We start from the raw sequence: 17,956 nt of genomic DNA on the forward strand, positions 1-17,956 counted from the left end.
TGTTGTTTTCTAACGCGGCAGTTGCGGTAAAGAAACGTTTACCGGCTCGCGGTCTATTTCGCGGCATCAAGGTCAGCTAACGGGAAGCTTCCCGATTCGCGAAGCGGGAACGAAGAAAAAAAAATATTTAAAAAAAAAAATATTCATAAACATATAAAATATATTTTTGGATTTAAAGAAGAATACATTTTACAGCTACAGATATTAGCTGTTAAAAAACCAATGAAATTCACTGAAAAAACCATAGGTTATAGACCATATATAGTTAGGAATTAGCATTTACAAAACCTTGAAAATTCACTGAAAAAACCATAGGTTATAGACCATATATAGTTAGGAATTAGCATTTACAAAACCTTATTTTACTCACACAAAACCATTGAAATTCCATATATAGTTAGTTGCACTAACTATATATCTCGCACCCGCAATCCACTGCTGATGATGTCACATATTACATCATTCATGACATGGTCAGTGACATCACTGATGACATCACTGATGACATCTCATTTGACATCAATGACCACATCACTGATGATATCATTCATGTGACAATACAATGCATCTCCTCACATTTTAATATAACCTCTGTTTCACCCAGTGTTAAATACAGAGTAAACCATTGACACACCAATACTAGTTACTACATACGCACTCACTGATTCCTATGTCTACACACACATTCACTCATACAATCATTCATACATACAATCACTCATCTTTACAACACTATCATATGCACTCATACACCTATACAGACACTCACAGTCTGCCACTCATCCATGGAGTTACTCACACACCTAGTCAGTCCTGTAAAGAATCAATGACACTTCCATTTTCTTGTCTATACAGTTAAACATAGAGCACCTTACATTTTCAAACATATACTAACACATACTTACCTTCTTATACAATCATTGATACAAGTACACATTGATCTGCACAGTCACACACCTCCCAGCCAGCCACACACACACTCAGTCTCCCATACAAATACTTGGACAATCAATCAGTAACCCATATAGTTAATCATATAGCTACTGATCAACACATGCAGCAGTTTACAGAACAACAGACATAATGATGCACAAATTAAGACAGTTTAGTCACTAACCCATGCAGTCAGTGAGACACATTTAATCACTCACTCATACATTCAGTCATGCACCTACTAAATCCTTTGTCCAGACACTTATACTTCCACTCATTCTTCAATATGTAAGACACATTTTAACTTTACAGAAACATACAGTCACTGTATGTTGTCATCAGTGATGTCATCAGTGATGTCATCAGTGATGTCATTTGAGATGTCATCAGTGATGTCATCAGTGATGTCACTGACCATGTCATGAATGATGTAATATGTGACATCATCAGCAGTGGATTGCGGGTGCGCGATATATAGTTAGTGCAACTAACTATATATGGAATTTCAATGGTTTTGTGTGAGTAAAATAAGGTTTTGTAAATGCTAATTCCTAACTATATATGGTCTATAACCTATGGTTTTTTCAGTGAATTTTCAAGGTTTTGTAAATGCTAATTCCTAACTATATATGGTCTATAACCTATGGTTTTTTCAGTGAATATATATATATATATATATATATATATATATGTTTATATGCAAGCAATAGCAGTTAAATGCATGAATAATACGGATGAATAAACAAGCAGCAAAAAATATGACATAAAATATAGTATGCTGGACGTCCTGCAAGATAGCAGAAATATATATATACATCAAATGTTTACTTTGGATATGTACCTCAACTTACTCACACATCACAAAGAAAACACCTCAAATGATCAAAGCCACTGGCCAAACATCACAATGGCAATAAGCAAAGCTCAAGCACCTCAAATGATCAGAGCCGCTGGCCAAACATCACAATGGCAATAATCAAAGCTCAAGCACCTCAAATGACCACAGCCACTGGAACCACGCATCACAATGGTACTAGTCAAAACTCAATACTTCACCTGGTGCAAACATTGCATCTTAGCCCCCTCCGGACTGGGGGAATTAAACAGCTGTGGTCAAGAGCTCAGCAACCAGGGTTCCATGCTCCGAAGTAGAAGCGTCAGTCCCCGTTCAGAGTACAAGCTCCCGGTTTCTAAGTCAACAACCCTCAGCTTTACAAAAAACACACCAGAAGGTTCAAGAGCTTTCCCTCCGCACTAGGAACCCTCCTGAAACTGGCCAGCTTTCAGGCAAGCATTCTATGGCAGGAAGGAGTTCTCACGTTCCCTCGCTTGTTCCAGCCTTTATCTTGACAAAGCTCACGAAAGTACATTAAACAATCTCACACACAAACAAAAAGACCTTGAATGTGATTAACTCAAACAACTTGCAAGTGCTGCTAGGCACGCAGATAAAGCTCAAGCAAGGCTAAGTCAGAATTCAGGATGACCTGAGGCCATGTCAAAGCCAATAATAAGAACTTCATAATTCTCATCAATGTACAACACAATGCAAAATTGTGCACAATTGCTTATAGATTCACATACTTCATCTCTCAATGCCCTAAAGCATCACATACTTCATCTCTCAATGTACAACACCGAGCACATCTGTGTATCACTGCTCTCTACACTGCACTTTGAGACCAAAAAGTACATTCCACACCTCTCTATCCCTCTCATGCTTTAAAATGCACATCCCACATGTTCTGTTCTTAGCAAAGCTGTTCTAGTCCGTGATAGTTCCGAATGAAAGACTGCAAGATTACAAGAAAGGAACTTTTAAGAGAAACAGGCATATGCAGGACATTGTACATTCCTGCTAGGATAAAAGAACACATCAAAGTCAGTTAAAATAATGGTAGTCAAAGGTCATCACAGGGTGTCAGACCACAAGAGTGCCTCTAGCACTACAGGGACATCTTTATAAAACAAATCAAAGTTTTGTACTCGAATGCCCAGGCGCAAGTATACATGAATGGACAGATTTCTGCTTCTTTTTTTTTTTTTTTTTTTCTTCAAAAACCTTTATTGAGACAAAAATAGGATATACATGCGCAAGCCCACAACCATCACGGCCGGCCGCAAAGATAAATGATGAAAGAAAAAACAGGAGAGCAACAGGTCAATATACAGTCAGGATATGGCAAGGTAAACCAGAAGGAATTACGGGGCGCGCAACACAGGATAGAAGGTTTTCATTTTAAAGTTTAGATAAAGCGAGGGGGCTGCAACAGGAAAGACTGCACATCTGACATCAAGGAACACAAAATAAACGCAACAAGAGGGGCGTACCCCATTAACGATCAAAGTTAGGCAATAAAGACAGCAGCTATATAGGCTTCAGCAGCCGCACCAATAAGACCGGATAATAATCATCATTACAAAAAGCAACAATTCGAAGCGGAAACCCAGAGAGCCACCCGTAAGAACAAGAAACAAAATGCTTTCTTTTTAAAAACACAGGAAAGGCAAAGGTGCAAGACCCAGAAACAGCCAACCCCACAGAGAGGAAAGAACCCTCCCAAAGCCGGAAAAGAGCGATAGGGACCACAGAACAAAATAAACAAAATAACAAACCCCCCCCGCACCCCCCACCCTGCACCCCTGTAATGGCTACGGCCAAACCCACTAACAGCGTGCCTGTCGCCCCGGAACTGCCCCATAGTAGTGAAAAATATAAACGAAGAATAGATAGAGAAGAAAGAGAGAAAGAAGAAAAGATGGAGGAGGAGGACAACCAACAGAAATATTCTCAGCCGCTCAACCCCGGACCCCCGAGTCGATGTAATACCAATGTTCAGTCCAAGCAATGTATCGTCCGTCCCTCACAATCCCAGCAATGCAAGCATCAGTAAGCATGTAAACATCCTCAACCTTGCCCCCGACGTTCAGGTGCATCGTCAGAGTCCGGTTGCATAGTCGCCATCTTAGATGAAATAGGGATGCGGGAGGGCCACATAAGAACAGGATGCTGTCCAACAACGTCCGACCAAACCAACGCCATGTGTCCAGACACGGTACAGAGAGAAGCAACGCACAGTAGCAATTCCCAAAGGCCGGCTGGCCAGAACAGTAGAATCAGCTCCAGGAAGGGACGGGGAGTCACGCCCTCATACCACAAAGGAGTTGCCGGACATGGCGTCCGGAGACGGTTCCCCAGCCATCGCAATGATCCACTAATACCAGACCTCTTCACGACCATTGTGGTCAACACCGCAGCGACAGCCCGATCCCGCTCCTCCGACGCCTCAGTATTGACCTGGATAGAGAGTTCACTGCAATCGGTCACAGGGTGTGGCGCAGCGCCCCGCACTCGAGAACAGGCACGTCCAGTTGAGGGCACCTTAATTAGAATAGCATCTAGCCGGCTCCCCAGATCCTGGGCACTATCGTGCAGGGCATTATGTAAGGCTCCGAGAGCGTCCAGAATATCGCTGATCACCAGCGGTGTCCCAAGAAGAAAGGATGCCGTATTTCTCTGCACCCGGGGCTCACAAGCATGTAATAGCCCTCGAGGCTGACCGCCAGCATTCACCGCTACCATCTGGTCACTCCGTCGATTCTCTGCGTAGCACGACCGAGCCATAGGTGCAGGAACAGCAGATTCCAGTTCGACACCACATACAGCGCTGATGCAATGCGGCTCTCACTTGGAGCTTCAGTAGCTGCCCAGGGTAATCCGGTGCAAGTGCGGAGCGCGCGATCCTCAAAATGGCTCCCACCAAGGCGTAGAGAGAGATAAGGAACTGTCCTGGGGAGACGATACAGTGTATCACATGCAGCCGCGATACCTTTCAGACGCGTAGACTCGCAGAGTAGAGTGGATCCCTGCAGCGAGAAGCGCAGTGCGGCAACCCCACTCCGACCATCCGATTTCTCTCCGTCCTAGATGGCCGCCGCTGCTGTGATCGGGGCCGGCCGCCCCTCACGAACAAAGACCCGGTCTCACCGCCAGTAGGAGCCGGGACGAGGTGAGGACTTCCCGCCACCTCCGCCGCTGTAGAATCGCCGGGGAACACACCATTAGAATCGGGGTCACTTCCCGGTCCTGATAACTCGGCTCACAGAAAGGATAAATTACAGGATAAGGTACAATGCGGGCGGAAAGCGAGAGGGTCGGCGGAGCCGAGGGATTAAGCGGCCATCATGGTTGCCGGCTAGGCTCCTCCTCGATTTCTGCTTCTTTATCAATTACATAAGGGAAGGATGCCCACTCTCGTTGTTGCTATATGCTCTGGTCGCAGAAGCTCTGGCCTGCACTTTATGTGAATATAACATACATCGGGGAATAAAATTCCCAAACTATAATTTAATAATCTTGGCATATACGGATGATACATTATTGTGTGAAATCCTGAACAGAATTTAGGTGGTGAGGTTTGGCGGCCACTCGGGATTGAGAGTAAACTGTAAAAAATCACTGATATTCCCGCTTACAGCACACAGCTCGTCCATTCAAATGGAGGTCCCTCTGGTGTGGACCATTGAGCCGGTGCGATACCTGGGGATTCAGATTCACACTGACCCTGAGGTGATAATACGTGAAAACTATGAGAGAGCGATACCACGTTTAACAGATGCAATAGAGAAATGGATATGACTTCCCCTCTCATTGATGGACTGTATACTCTTATAAAACTGATTGTCCTTTCAAGATTCCTATTTCAGTTTGTCAGTATACCGATTTTATTATCAAAAGCAATGTTTCACACTTTGCGCACCCTATTGACTTGCTTGACCTGGGCCGGGAAAGAAACCACGTGTAGGATGGTCCACACTAACTCTCCCCTACACGATGACTGGACTAGATGCACCTGACTTTGAAACATACTATAGAGCAGCACAAATCATGCATGCATACTATTGGATTCACGGGTCACCGGACTTCCCTCACTTGTACCCAGAGGGAGAGGATGCTAATCCTTTCCCAGTTTCCACAATACATTGTAAGTACAGATCGGCATAAATTTCACACTCTTGACCCTATAGGCACTATGCGATCCCTATTTGAAAAAGCAGCAGATGTAATGTAGATCCCATTAGTATATTCGCCAACTTTGCAAATAGAGTGGTGTGCTCTGGTTCCCTTTGAGCGCAGATACAGCAATAACACAGACATTTCACAGGCTGGAAAACCTGCACGTGAAAGCATGTCCCTCACTCTAGTTTTCAGAATGAGTGACACCCAGCAATGCGAAATCCCCATTTTGCACCTCAAGCATGTTATTTGAAAGCACCTGTAGATATTTTCCAGGGGCTCTACTCTATTCTTACCCTATTTTGTCTCCCCTCTCTTACATGGTCGATTGTTTTAGGTTTTTCACCACAATGGTATTTCCCTTCATCTATTTTACCACTCTCACTTTTATGAGGGTACAGGTTGGTAATCTATTGATACTTACACCACAACTCTACCATTCCTTAATCTGGGTAGGGACAGATATTCATTTTTGTTTTCAGTCCTGAATAAATGCCTGAATCCCTCCTGGACCAATAGGGAGTGAAACATGTCGACCCGACCCACACACTAGCACTCACGACTACATTGTGTTTCCTCATTGCTGGGAAGTAACAGTTTAGCTATTGCTTTTAACTTTACGAGGGGGGGGACCCAGGAATACATTTCATCCTTAGGGTACCTCCGTGGTATATTTAACCCACAGTTTCACCTCCTCCACACACTTTTACTCACCCTCACTGCTTTTTTACTTTGAAAGATCTCTGCCAAAGAGCCCTCTTGTGGGCCCTATGGGGTATTGCAGTTCCTTCTCCACAAGGAGCAAAAACGCCCAGTGATGAAGCATGACACCTTCACAGGTATGTGAGGTCATCACTTCCTAAAAGGGAAGTCTCCCCCCCCCCAATAATTTTTGTATTTTCCTACCTGTATTTTGTTGCCTCTTTAGGAACAGCTACACTCTTGCTTTGCTCAGTTAATATGATCGTACTCAGATCTCTGTTTTGCATCCACCGTTCAAACTGGATGCCATGTTTTGCTGTCTTCTGCCACAGAGCTCAGATTAGAATCTGCTTTGCTTTTCAATATGAATGATTTCCTCCATTTTTGTGCTTGTATAACAGGGCTTCTTTGTGTGTTTTGTTGTACCTCCCCATATTTCTGATCTTGTTAGATTGTTACAATTCCGACTTTAGAGCATGTATCATCTGTTGCAGAAAATTCACAGTAGCTCTCCCTTGTAAGGCATGTTTAACTTTTGAGACAACTACAGTCTGGTGAACTACTGTTTTTTCTGTGCTAAGACTGCAGCAATGCCTGTTATGTTAACTAAATTGAAATGTGGGATAAAGGTACAGGTTCTTTAATGCATTACTTTTTTTCTAATGAATAGGATGTTGGCACAATGTCACGTACGTTTTAGCAACACTTTTTGGTACTATTCTGAAGTTTCATACTTCAGTCCTCTGCTTTCTGTTAGACGGTCAGGTAGAAGTCCCCAGGACACGAAATAGCTTTCTACCTACCAGCTTTTTAGGTCTCGCCTGAGCCAGCGCATGCAGTGCTCTGGCGAGACTTTTAGTTAGTGGCCTTCAAAAAGCTGACCACAGCTTTTTGTGAGACATAGAGCGTGCGGTTACGTGCACAAGCGCGCGCGACACGCTCCGCCTCTCCAACTTGCTTGCTCGCACTTCAACGCCCTTCCCCCACCCCAGAGCGCTTCTTGGGGCCACACATCTTGTTCAAGTAGGAGCGGATCAGTGTCTTCATTGCGTGCCCTTTTCACCGCCCTATTGTGTGATTGTGTCTGTTGTACCTCGCTTCTGTGAGCCGTCCTCCTCCCTCACTTCAGTGCGCTGCCCCCCCTACTTCACTTATCAGCTGGCTCACCACCTCACTTCTGTCTGTCGCTTCCCTGCCTTGCTTGTCAGCCACCCCACTTCTGCGTTTCTGTCAGCTGCCCCCCTATAGCCTCTCTATCTGCTTCTGCTGATGTACTGTCTAGTGCTGGCTTCCCGGGTTATTGCTGCTTTTTTTATTTGTTATTTTTTATGGAGGTGCCCTTCGACCCCCACTTCTGTTCCCATCCTGGCCATGGTCCTTTCACGGTGTCCGCATACCCAATAACACAAAAAGAACTACCTATGTAGTGTAATATGCATAGTAATCTGCCATAAACCGCAGCGTATATCCATCACCGTTTAGGTATAGGCATCCATATTAAAGATTCAACAAATATTGTGGAAACAAAGTGGTCTTTCTAACATGTTTATCAATGTATCCTCTCTATGTGTACCAGATAGTTCGAATACACAGTCTTTCTTCAGTGTTTGTTGACAAAGGTGCAAGCTGATACAGAAGAATGTAATACTTCTTTGTAGCCATCTCACATGAAGCTGGTGTCTACTGTAAAACTTACCCACCTGTGTGTTAACAAAAGTGCAAATAAGCTTTTACAAATGTAATACTTCTTGTATTTTTTTTTTGCTGTGTGTGGACGGCTCTTCTTGAATATGCCCCTAGTTCTTCCTATCTTTCATCCTTCTAGCCCCGTACCTAACTGCATCTTCACCCCTGCGCTTTGTTTCTTTGTTCTTTCACCTTCACCTTCTTAATTCCCTCGTCCTTATCTTTTTCCTTCTCTCTCTTGCCCCATTATTTTCTCATTCCTTTTATTCCTTCTCTCTTTGCCCCCTTTCTCTGTCCCTCCCTAGGTTCTTTCCCTGTTTGTCCACCTTCCTTCTTTCCCCCTCCCTCGGTCTGCTCCGCCCTACCTTCCCTCTTCCGCCCATCCTTCCTACCTTCCATGTTTCCTTCTGCCCTACCTTTTTACATCCCACCCTTTCCTTCTCACGTTCCCTGTCATTACTTCCTTCATTCTATTTGTCCCTCCATAGTATCCCCTGTCCGCCTCCATCCTTTGCCCAAGGATCCCAGACTTTCCATTCTTTCTCCTTTCCCTGCTCCCTTGCTTCCCACCTTTCTTTCCTGCCTCTCTTCCATTATTCCATCCTTCACTCTTTCCTTCCTTCTGTCTGTCCTTTCTTCCGTCTGTCCCTCTTCCTTTTTCCCTCACCTGCCTTCCTTCTTACCTCACCTGCAATCCTTCCCTTATTCCTTCTTCTTTCCCTCCTGACACCCGTTCTTTCTTCCGTCCCATCTTTTTAGTGCGCCTTTCCTTACACTTGCGAGATTTTGTCCTGGCTTCCGGTTTCACAGTTTTGTTTTGTTCACACCAAGGCCGTCCTTCACCTCAAAAGCCTCCAACCCCAGGGTCTGTTGTACTGGACACAGTATTTTAACTCTGTAGGTAAAGCGCTGACACCGGGTGTGTTTGCTGCCGTTCAGGCTGTTAGCACGATTGGTTCTTTGTTTCTTCTCTAGGACTCAGCATTGCTTGTGTGTAGATGTGTACTTGAAGCAATGCTTAATTTGTAAAAATAAACAAGCATTGGCATAGCCAATAGGGCTCACCTTTGGGACCTTGTAAGTGTTTCGCCATGCAACAGTTGGTGTTGTTGTACTAAGGATATTGTGCAGAATAACTAAATACTTATGAGGTCCCAAAAGCGAGACCTATTGGCTATGCCAATGCTTGTTTTATTGTTCTTGCTAGCCATAAGTTCCTCTTACCCCTGAGTTAATAGGGTGCCTCCAAATCCCTCAAACAGCCTTTTCTCTCCATTGCTATCATTGCAAGGACAAGTGAAAATGTAATATTGGGATGATTCGATACCTGAGACTTGGTACCAATACCATGCTGAGCCTTGGCCCTTTTGTCACAAACAAAGGAAGATATCTAAGTTCAGAAGCATCAACCCATATTCTTTTATTCCTTCTTGACACCCAAATAAAAGATGAAAGCAATGATCCTTGACATCGTTACCACATCCACTTCTTCTTGTTGAGTCAGCTGGCCTTCCTAAAGTTTCTCACAAAATATTGCATTGAGCCCTGCTGCAAACATACTGTTTAGATGATATGTTGTGGTTTACACATTGTGGTAGAGAGACCTCCTCTGCAGAGTAGTAGGCAGACTCTGAAATATAATTTTTCATAATAATACAAGAATGGCCATTTATTTATAAAAATCGAATTTTAATTGCTCATCCTTAAGGCAAGAGTACCACCACCGTTATGTATTCTTCTCATAACCTTGCATATTCGAACAAAATGTATTACCACCTATTAGCAACTATTTGGAAGTTCAAATAATACACCCATTCAGTAAAACGCAAGTCACTTCCACAACCCTAGCAGTACTTTTAGTCGAATGTTGATTGCTCTCTTTTCTGTTATTTTAAAAGGGATCTGGGTACAACATTATCCAAACTCAGTGTACTATGGATGGCTCGGTGTGGGCTTGTGGATTTAGATGGGATGTCATCCTTCTCATCACTGAAGGTAGGTGAACTTACAGCATGTCACAGTAATGTGATAGTATGTAGCAAGTGAGCCGCAAATTTGTCTTGTGCCCTGATCAAACATTTATGTGCATTGCAGGCAATCAATTCAATTGCAAAATTAGAAAATATTCTTTTCATAGTTCTTTTTTATACGTAGTTCCTCCTACAGCCCTTTCAGAGAACTTCAATAAATATAGGTGATTATATTATTGAAACATTGTTTTCCAGCCACACTGCACCATTGAATATTAATGTTACACGCACTGCCTCCACACATAACAGTTTCTCTATCCTTGCCTTCCTTTTGCTTCTCAGAATCACAGCTGAAAAATTCATCTCTAGATAGAATAATATAATGTGTGTTTATTTGTTCTTGCAAAGCCCTTGGGGCATATTATCAAGACAGGCAGAAAACTACTGCTAAAACAGCGATAATGGGCTTGATAAAATGCTCTATGGAATTCCAATTGAAGCCCATGTTAGATGTCCTTCACATTTAACATGGGCTTCAAATGGAATTCCATAGAGCATATTATCAAGCCCATTATCGCTGTTTTAGCAGCAGATTTCTGCCACTAAAGAGGCGATCATTTTATCGCCTGTCTTGATAATATGCCCCCAAATGTTTATCAACAGCACATTAAGAGCACTTAGGATAACAATGCTAAGCATTGCCAAAAACATAAAAGCAGACAACCAAATTAAGCAAGCCAAAAACGTAAAAGCAGGCAACAACTGCTTTCTTGCTATAACCAATAAACATAAAACACACATTTTGTTTGCCGTTTCTTTATTGAAGTGCAGTTAAGATTGGATAGGAAAAAGGATGCAGCCATAAATGAACATTCTTCATAGAATTTAATACATTTGATAAATAATAATTACAAATCTCATCTTTCCAGACTTTGGGAATTATTATGGTTACTCAAATTGGACTGTTGCTGGTATTAATGTCAAGATATGCTCTTTTGTAATAACCTGCCCGTAAAACAACCTTTTGTGTGAAACATCAAAACAGGTAGAAACTTCTCAGCAAATCCCACTACCATTAACTATTCTAAAAATAAAATGTAGTAACGTACCCATCAGGCTTTTTTAATCTTCTCACTAGAAACCTTATTTTCCTAAATAAATAACTCCCTTTAAACAAAATAATGTGAAACATTACAGGGATAAAATACAAAGCCACTCAAGTGCAATTCTTTAAACTATGGGACATTGAAGTCTCCTCATCATTCCATATCAGAATGGTAGACATGAGACTGTTTTAATGTAAGCCTTTTTTTAAAAGTTTAAACTTCTAAATTATAAGAAAAACTCCTCTACAGAATATGGCAACATGCATAGTTTGAAATAACGAACAATGTGGTTGGAAAACACGTAGGATCCTAGCGACCTGATGTATGAATATGATAATTACCAATTCCTAAATAGCAACAAATACCAAATCTAAATTAGGAATTTCAAAATATGATTAATGTACCTTCCACTTTGGCAGATGGTTATTTGTGTGTGTGTGTGTGTATCAGCTTAAGTGATTACCCCACCCTTTTCAGGAAGTACCTTTACTTGCAGCTGCAAACAGAAAGATAATGTCTCTTCCATCACAGGAGGAATTTCAGCCAGGAATCCCAAGAGGATGTTGGCAGGAAGAGAAAACATAGATTTATTGTCCAAGAGTTGGAAATTCTTGTAGAGGAGTGTGTCTCTGAACATGAGAAGCTGTTTGGGAAATCTTTCATATCTGTTCCTGAGGCAACAAAAGACAAAATAGAACCAGGATACAGCAAAGGATAAATGCTGTACATGTCACCAGAAGGTCTTTGGAAAAAAATCGGGAAGCAATGATACGGCCCGTTTCCCTCACCAGGGAGAAGGTGCATCAAGAAGACAGGAGGCAGCAACTACAGGTGGGCAATGAGGAACAGAGCCATCATCTACCCCTTTGGAAGACTTAAGAGAGGCAGCCTTTCAGCCTGAATCCTTCTCTGGAGTATCCAATATTGATACATCTGCCCCTGTATCTGATGCTTCAGATTAGTACATTACATGTACCAATGTCACTATATATTAATAATAAAAACGTTTAACTTAATAACTTTTACAAATTAAATGTATCTACTGCTGTCATAATAGTATGATATTTATTTAGCAAGTAGTCACAATTTGTATTAAAAGTCCACATTCATTGTTGTTAATTCATTTCAGGATTATCATAGTAGGCCATATGCATAACACTAAGGCGTACAGTGTTGTTATTTTTATTATTTATGTGTAGCTCTTACAATAAACAAAAATGTTCAAATTAGCATACTTTCGAAAAAAAAAAAAAACATTATAACCCTAAATATTATAACAATATTTCCACTATGGTTTAAGCTCAACCTACAGTGTGCAGGACCAGGAAATCTAATATAGGTATACAACAGTGTAGGAACATTTGACATATGTTCGACTACAAAGCTCGCCAGTACCCTAAGGAACTGGTGTGAACTACCTATCATAAGCCGCGAAAACATCTTGGATCAGTTTGTATGTAATAGTATGGCATGAGAATGAATGAGCAGAATATGCTATGAAATTGTGTAGGAGTTAGGAATTGAAAGATATGTTGGTCTGGTTCTGAGGAAAACTACTAGGAAGTTTCTGGCATTATATGTGGCTGAAACTTCTAAACCGGTGATGCTGCAGTGATCGGGACTTAGCAGCATCACTTTTATTTTTAATCTTGCCAAACAGACCTCTGTCAAAGACATTGTCCAGGAATACAGAGCTGGCAATTTTCAACTGAGATCACCACTTCTTGATATATGCTCCCTTGAATCTCAAGGTAGAAGCTCACCCTGATATACAAAGTATTGGGGAACTCTATGATGAAGCATGCCAATTGTAACCTTGGTGGGAGAGAGTGCCTTTAAGGAATACTCCACTCTGGCTAGACTGGGAAGTCTTCATTATAAAGTAAAACGATCAACTCTTTTTTGATACTTGCATGAAGGAAATTGGATCATTGACAGAATATAGTGTCAAAAATATCGTTTGCAAAAATATTGTCTAAAAATAGAAACAAATATTGTTTTTTAAGTAAATATTGACTTATAAGTAAATTATTTTCAACATGTCACTCTTTAAATATAAAATAGTTTAAACCTAATAATCTAAAGTGAATTTACTTAAATTATATATATTTATAATTGAATATATATATAATTTTAAAATAATTTGACAATAAATTAACAGTTTTTCTAATATTCATTTGTTCAGCAGTAATAGTACAATAGATTCTAAATTAACTCATCTATATCTATATAACAGCAAAATTACTTACCTTAAATAAAATATGAAATGTAACATATTTAAAAAAATCTTATACTGTCCACTAAATAAAAAAGTATTATTTTACGTATGTTAATGATATTTTTTTAGGAACCATCTCTTTATTGTTGATTATGTGTTACAAAGACAACAAATAAAACCATGGTGCCTTGAACACAGCAAGGCCACAGTATTCCAGTCATCAGAAGCCATCAAAGATAATGAAAACAGTTGCATTCTTCATGTATAGTAGTAGGGCGGCCAGAGATTATTGGCATTGCAGGGGAGTACTGGTGCATCATAGTTAGAAACCCCCCCTCGTACTAATGATATTTTATTTTACATTTCTTTATAAATAGTATTATGAATAAAACAAATTAAAACAATAGATATCTAAAATATGTATTTAGTATAGAAAGAAAGTAAAAATAATTCTCTACAAATTACACACATTTCTAAAAAAATAATGAGAACAATACAAGTACTATAATAACTATTAAAAATCGATTTTAATCAAAAATAGGGAAAGTGTTGGAATTCGTAGGGGTTAGGTTTACTATTCCCACTACAGTCTAAGCAACAGTATAGAAAGTGTTGGATTTCGTTACATTTCCTATTCACACTCCAGTCAAAGTAAAAGTAGGGAAGGTGTTGGACTTTTGATGTGTTAAATTTAATATTCCCAGTCCGGCCTAAGCAACAGAAGGGAAGGTGTTGGAGTTCGAAGGGGTTAAATTTACTATTCCCACTCATATATAAGTAACAGTAGGGAAGGCATTGGATTTTGGATGGTTGAGATTTAATATTCCCACTGTAGTCTAAGCAATAGGAGGGAAAGTGTTGGATTTCGGGGGTGGTGGGGGCTATAGATTTACTATTCCCATTCCAGCCTAAGCAGTATTAGGAAAAACGATGGACTTCGGAGGAGTTAAATGTTATATTCCCAGTCTTCCCTCAGCAATATTAAGGAAGGTGTTGGGCTTTGAAGGGGTTAGATTTGCTATTCCCACTCGTACAGTTACAATAGGGAAGACTTTGGATTTCAGAGGGATGACATTTACTATTCCCGCTCCAGTCTAAGCAACAGTAGGCAAAGTGTTGGATATTGGAAGGGTTGGATTTACTCTTCCCACTCTATCATGGGGGAGGGATGTGGCAGGGGGTGTTGGTCCGCAATAGCGTAGTACAACATGTTCCCTAGTCCTCCCTGATGCTTAGCAACAATAAGTTATGACAATATTTCTGTATCTCAGTATTTTTAACTCAATACGTTGTCCAAATACCAAATACATATCCACATAAACAAACTCAAGACTGCAGTGCTCAGATATCAACAGATGCATCATGGTGCCCTAGAAACTAGAGCAGCGAAAAGACAAGGTAGGTTCATACAGTGTTTAACAGAAAGACCAGCTACTGGGTGACAAAAGTGCAAATATAAATACAGATAATTTGAGTATTTTCTTGAAGTAAAACAATTTATTTTTTATTTTTGGGAAACAAAAATATTTTTCCAAATCCATATTAATGTATTCAAATTTAAACTGTTCATCTTCAAATAAGTCTGTTAATAAACAGAAAAAAAGTTTTCTGATCTATATGTTTTGTTTGCTCTTTCTTTGTGATTATGTATGCGATGTGTACCTTAAAATTAGCTGTTGGAGGGAGGAGCCAAGTCGGCGACCAAGATGGTTGCATAGAAGCTCAGCTCCACTGATCTCTGCTCCCTGGGCATTCATCCTGCTTAATATCCTGCGTTCCGAATTCACCCCTCACTTCGGAAGGCGAAGCGACACCCGTGAGTGATATCCCGGGTCACCTTGGTGCTTGGAGTGTCGCGCGCGATCGTCCGGAGGTTTGGGGCCTGGAGGTGTTTGAAGCCAGGGCCTCTGGTACATTTGCAGGCCGACGTCGAATGGAACAACAGCGGGGGCCTTAGTCCGGACTGGACCGGTCCACCCCAACGTGTTATCTCTGTGCCACCGGGGACTTAATGATGTTCCGCCGCTTCCGCGAGGATGATTAATGTGCCTAAGGAGGAGCGGGGGCCGGTAATGTGCTCCGCCTAATTCAGGGACTGAGCTGTGGGGCTCCGGGTGTACTATGGCAGTCTGGATACATGTGAAATGGGAGATGGACTGCTCGGAACCCCCGACGTACTAGGTCTGAGCGGCGCGCACTGTACTCGGTGCCCGGACCACAAGAGATGCCGCCCAGGGTGTACCGGTGATACCGAGGGATAATTATATAAATTGATGTCCTGCACAGCTTTGGGACTCTCTGTGGTCGTGGTGGCCCGTGCCTAGTGGGGGAACACTTGGGAGGGGGCCGGAGAGAGCTGGAATTGTGTTGTGGGTCTCATAGCTGCCAGCGCCCCCCCCTTTTTGGATTAAATGAGAGGAGCCTCTTGGTGCCCTGGACGTGGCCGGTGCCTGGACCGAGGAGGGCCTGCTGTATTCCTGCTTTGGGTTCGCCGACCTGCCGCTTGCGTAGGTTCCACACTATCCAGCTGGGCGGAGAGTCGCAAAGCGGTTTTTATGGTGTGGGTACCCCAGTCAGCACAAATCTGAACCACACTCTCGGCGACTCTGTTTCTGTTTGAAGGGTTTAGACATTCTGGGATTGGCTGACCGGATCTGGGCTGCGCTGTACCAGGGGGAACTGAGGAAGTGTCTTGCCCACTGGGGACTGTCTGGGGTGACGGAGGTGCAGTGGCCCCCCCCATCGAACAAGCGATAACATGACGACGAAATCGGAGTCAGAGAGGTCCCTGCTGCGAGCCTCTAGGGGTCCTAAACCCATTCAGTCGAACAAACTGGACAGATATACTTTGCCTAAGGGGTCCCCGGGTGAGTCTAAGAAAATGCCCTGGGTGGGTGAGGATATGGAATCTACCCCTACGGAACCAACATTAAAGGATCTTATGACGGCTATTAACGGGGTAGAGACGACGCTGGGCCAGAAAATGGAAGCCCTGGACACTAATTGGATACTGTCACAAATGAGATAGGACTACTCCGAGCAGACCTGGCAAAAACTAACGAAAAGGTAAAGTCACTTGAGCTTCATTCCAAAAGCCTAATAGATGATGTTGGGCAGTGCCGTGGGAGGTGCAGGACTTTGGGACTCACGAGCTCTTACAGACCGAAAACTGGATGAATATGAAGGGAGAGTTAGGCGGAACAATATTCGCATTCTTGGAGTGCCTGAAAAATCAGAGGGCCAAGCGCCGGATCTGTTCGTTGAGACTCTGATCCTTAATCATCTTCAGCCAAAAATCCTTAGTAACTTATTCACTGTTGAGCGAGCACATCGAGTCCCTGGGGGAAAACCGAGACCAGGAGCTCCCCCGCGCCCTATGATTGCGAGAATCCTTAATTTCCGAGATAGGGACGCAATTCTCCAGACTGCAAGAAATGGGCCCTCTTTGAAATATGAAAATGCGACTCTCTCCTTTTTCCCAGACTTTACTCAGATGGTACAGAGGCAACGTCAAAACTTCTTAGCGGTGAAAAAGAAATTAAGAGACAAAGGTTTGAGGTATGCCATGATGTTTCCGGCCCGTCTCCGAGTTGAACTGAATGGGAAGTTCTGGTTTTTCGACAAACCTGAGGTGGCTGAGGATTGGCTAGATACCGTGACTGCGGAGGGACATGAGGACTGCAACCGGAACGAGCCGGATGACCTATAATGACACTTAGACCCGGAAGTTTGGAGACTATGAGGCCTATTAGGATGGCGGACGGAAACGTGTTCCGTCTGCCATGGTCGCGGCAAAAATACTCTCGACCGCTCCGCGGATAATCCGCGGTAGCGATTAGGATATTCCTGCCATCAAACACCGACCGCGGCGGACGCATCATATCAAACACCGACCGCGGCGGACAGATCACATGAAAGACCGCCGCCAGCGGACGGTACCACAGAAACACCCTCCGCTGCAGACGCATCCACCGCGGAAACAGGCCCAACCGCCGCCAGACCTGCGGAGGGTCCGGCCACACGATTAGGATAACCCCGCCATCCCAATGGAACTCACCACCTACCTAGACCGCCGCAGAATAAAAGCATAGACAAACGGAGCATGACTGCGGAAGGACCAAACGAACATCACCCCTGCCGTCAAACCGATTAAAAAATGGCGGACGGAAGTTAATAGAAAACACACAAAACAGGACACACACCCACCTGTAACACCCACCCCCAACAACAACACGCCCCAATGACACCCCCCACCCAGCACAAACAAGAGCACCCAAATCACCACACCCACAGAACACCTGACTGGCAACAACCATTGGGACAC

The 17,956-nt window shown here is 42.8% G+C and overlaps 1 protein-coding gene across 2 annotated transcripts in view; it reads left to right on the forward strand.

The window, feature by feature from the left end:
* Window positions 1–17,956, forward strand: part of LRRC56 (leucine rich repeat containing 56) — a 650,173-nt gene that overhangs the window by 206,980 nt on the left and 425,237 nt on the right. For both annotated transcript variants that reach the window (XM_078682840.1, XM_078682841.1), the window contains one exon: window positions 10,237–10,333. In XM_078682840.1, coding sequence (XP_078538966.1) covers window positions 10,237–10,333 — 97 coding nt within the window. The remainder of the gene's footprint in view (window positions 1–10,236; window positions 10,334–17,956) is intronic.

This window comes from Lissotriton helveticus, chromosome 3_1 (genome assembly GCF_964261635.1).
Source record: "Lissotriton helveticus chromosome 3_1, aLisHel1.1, whole genome shotgun sequence".
Taxonomy (NCBI): Eukaryota; Metazoa; Chordata; class Amphibia; order Caudata; family Salamandridae; genus Lissotriton; species Lissotriton helveticus.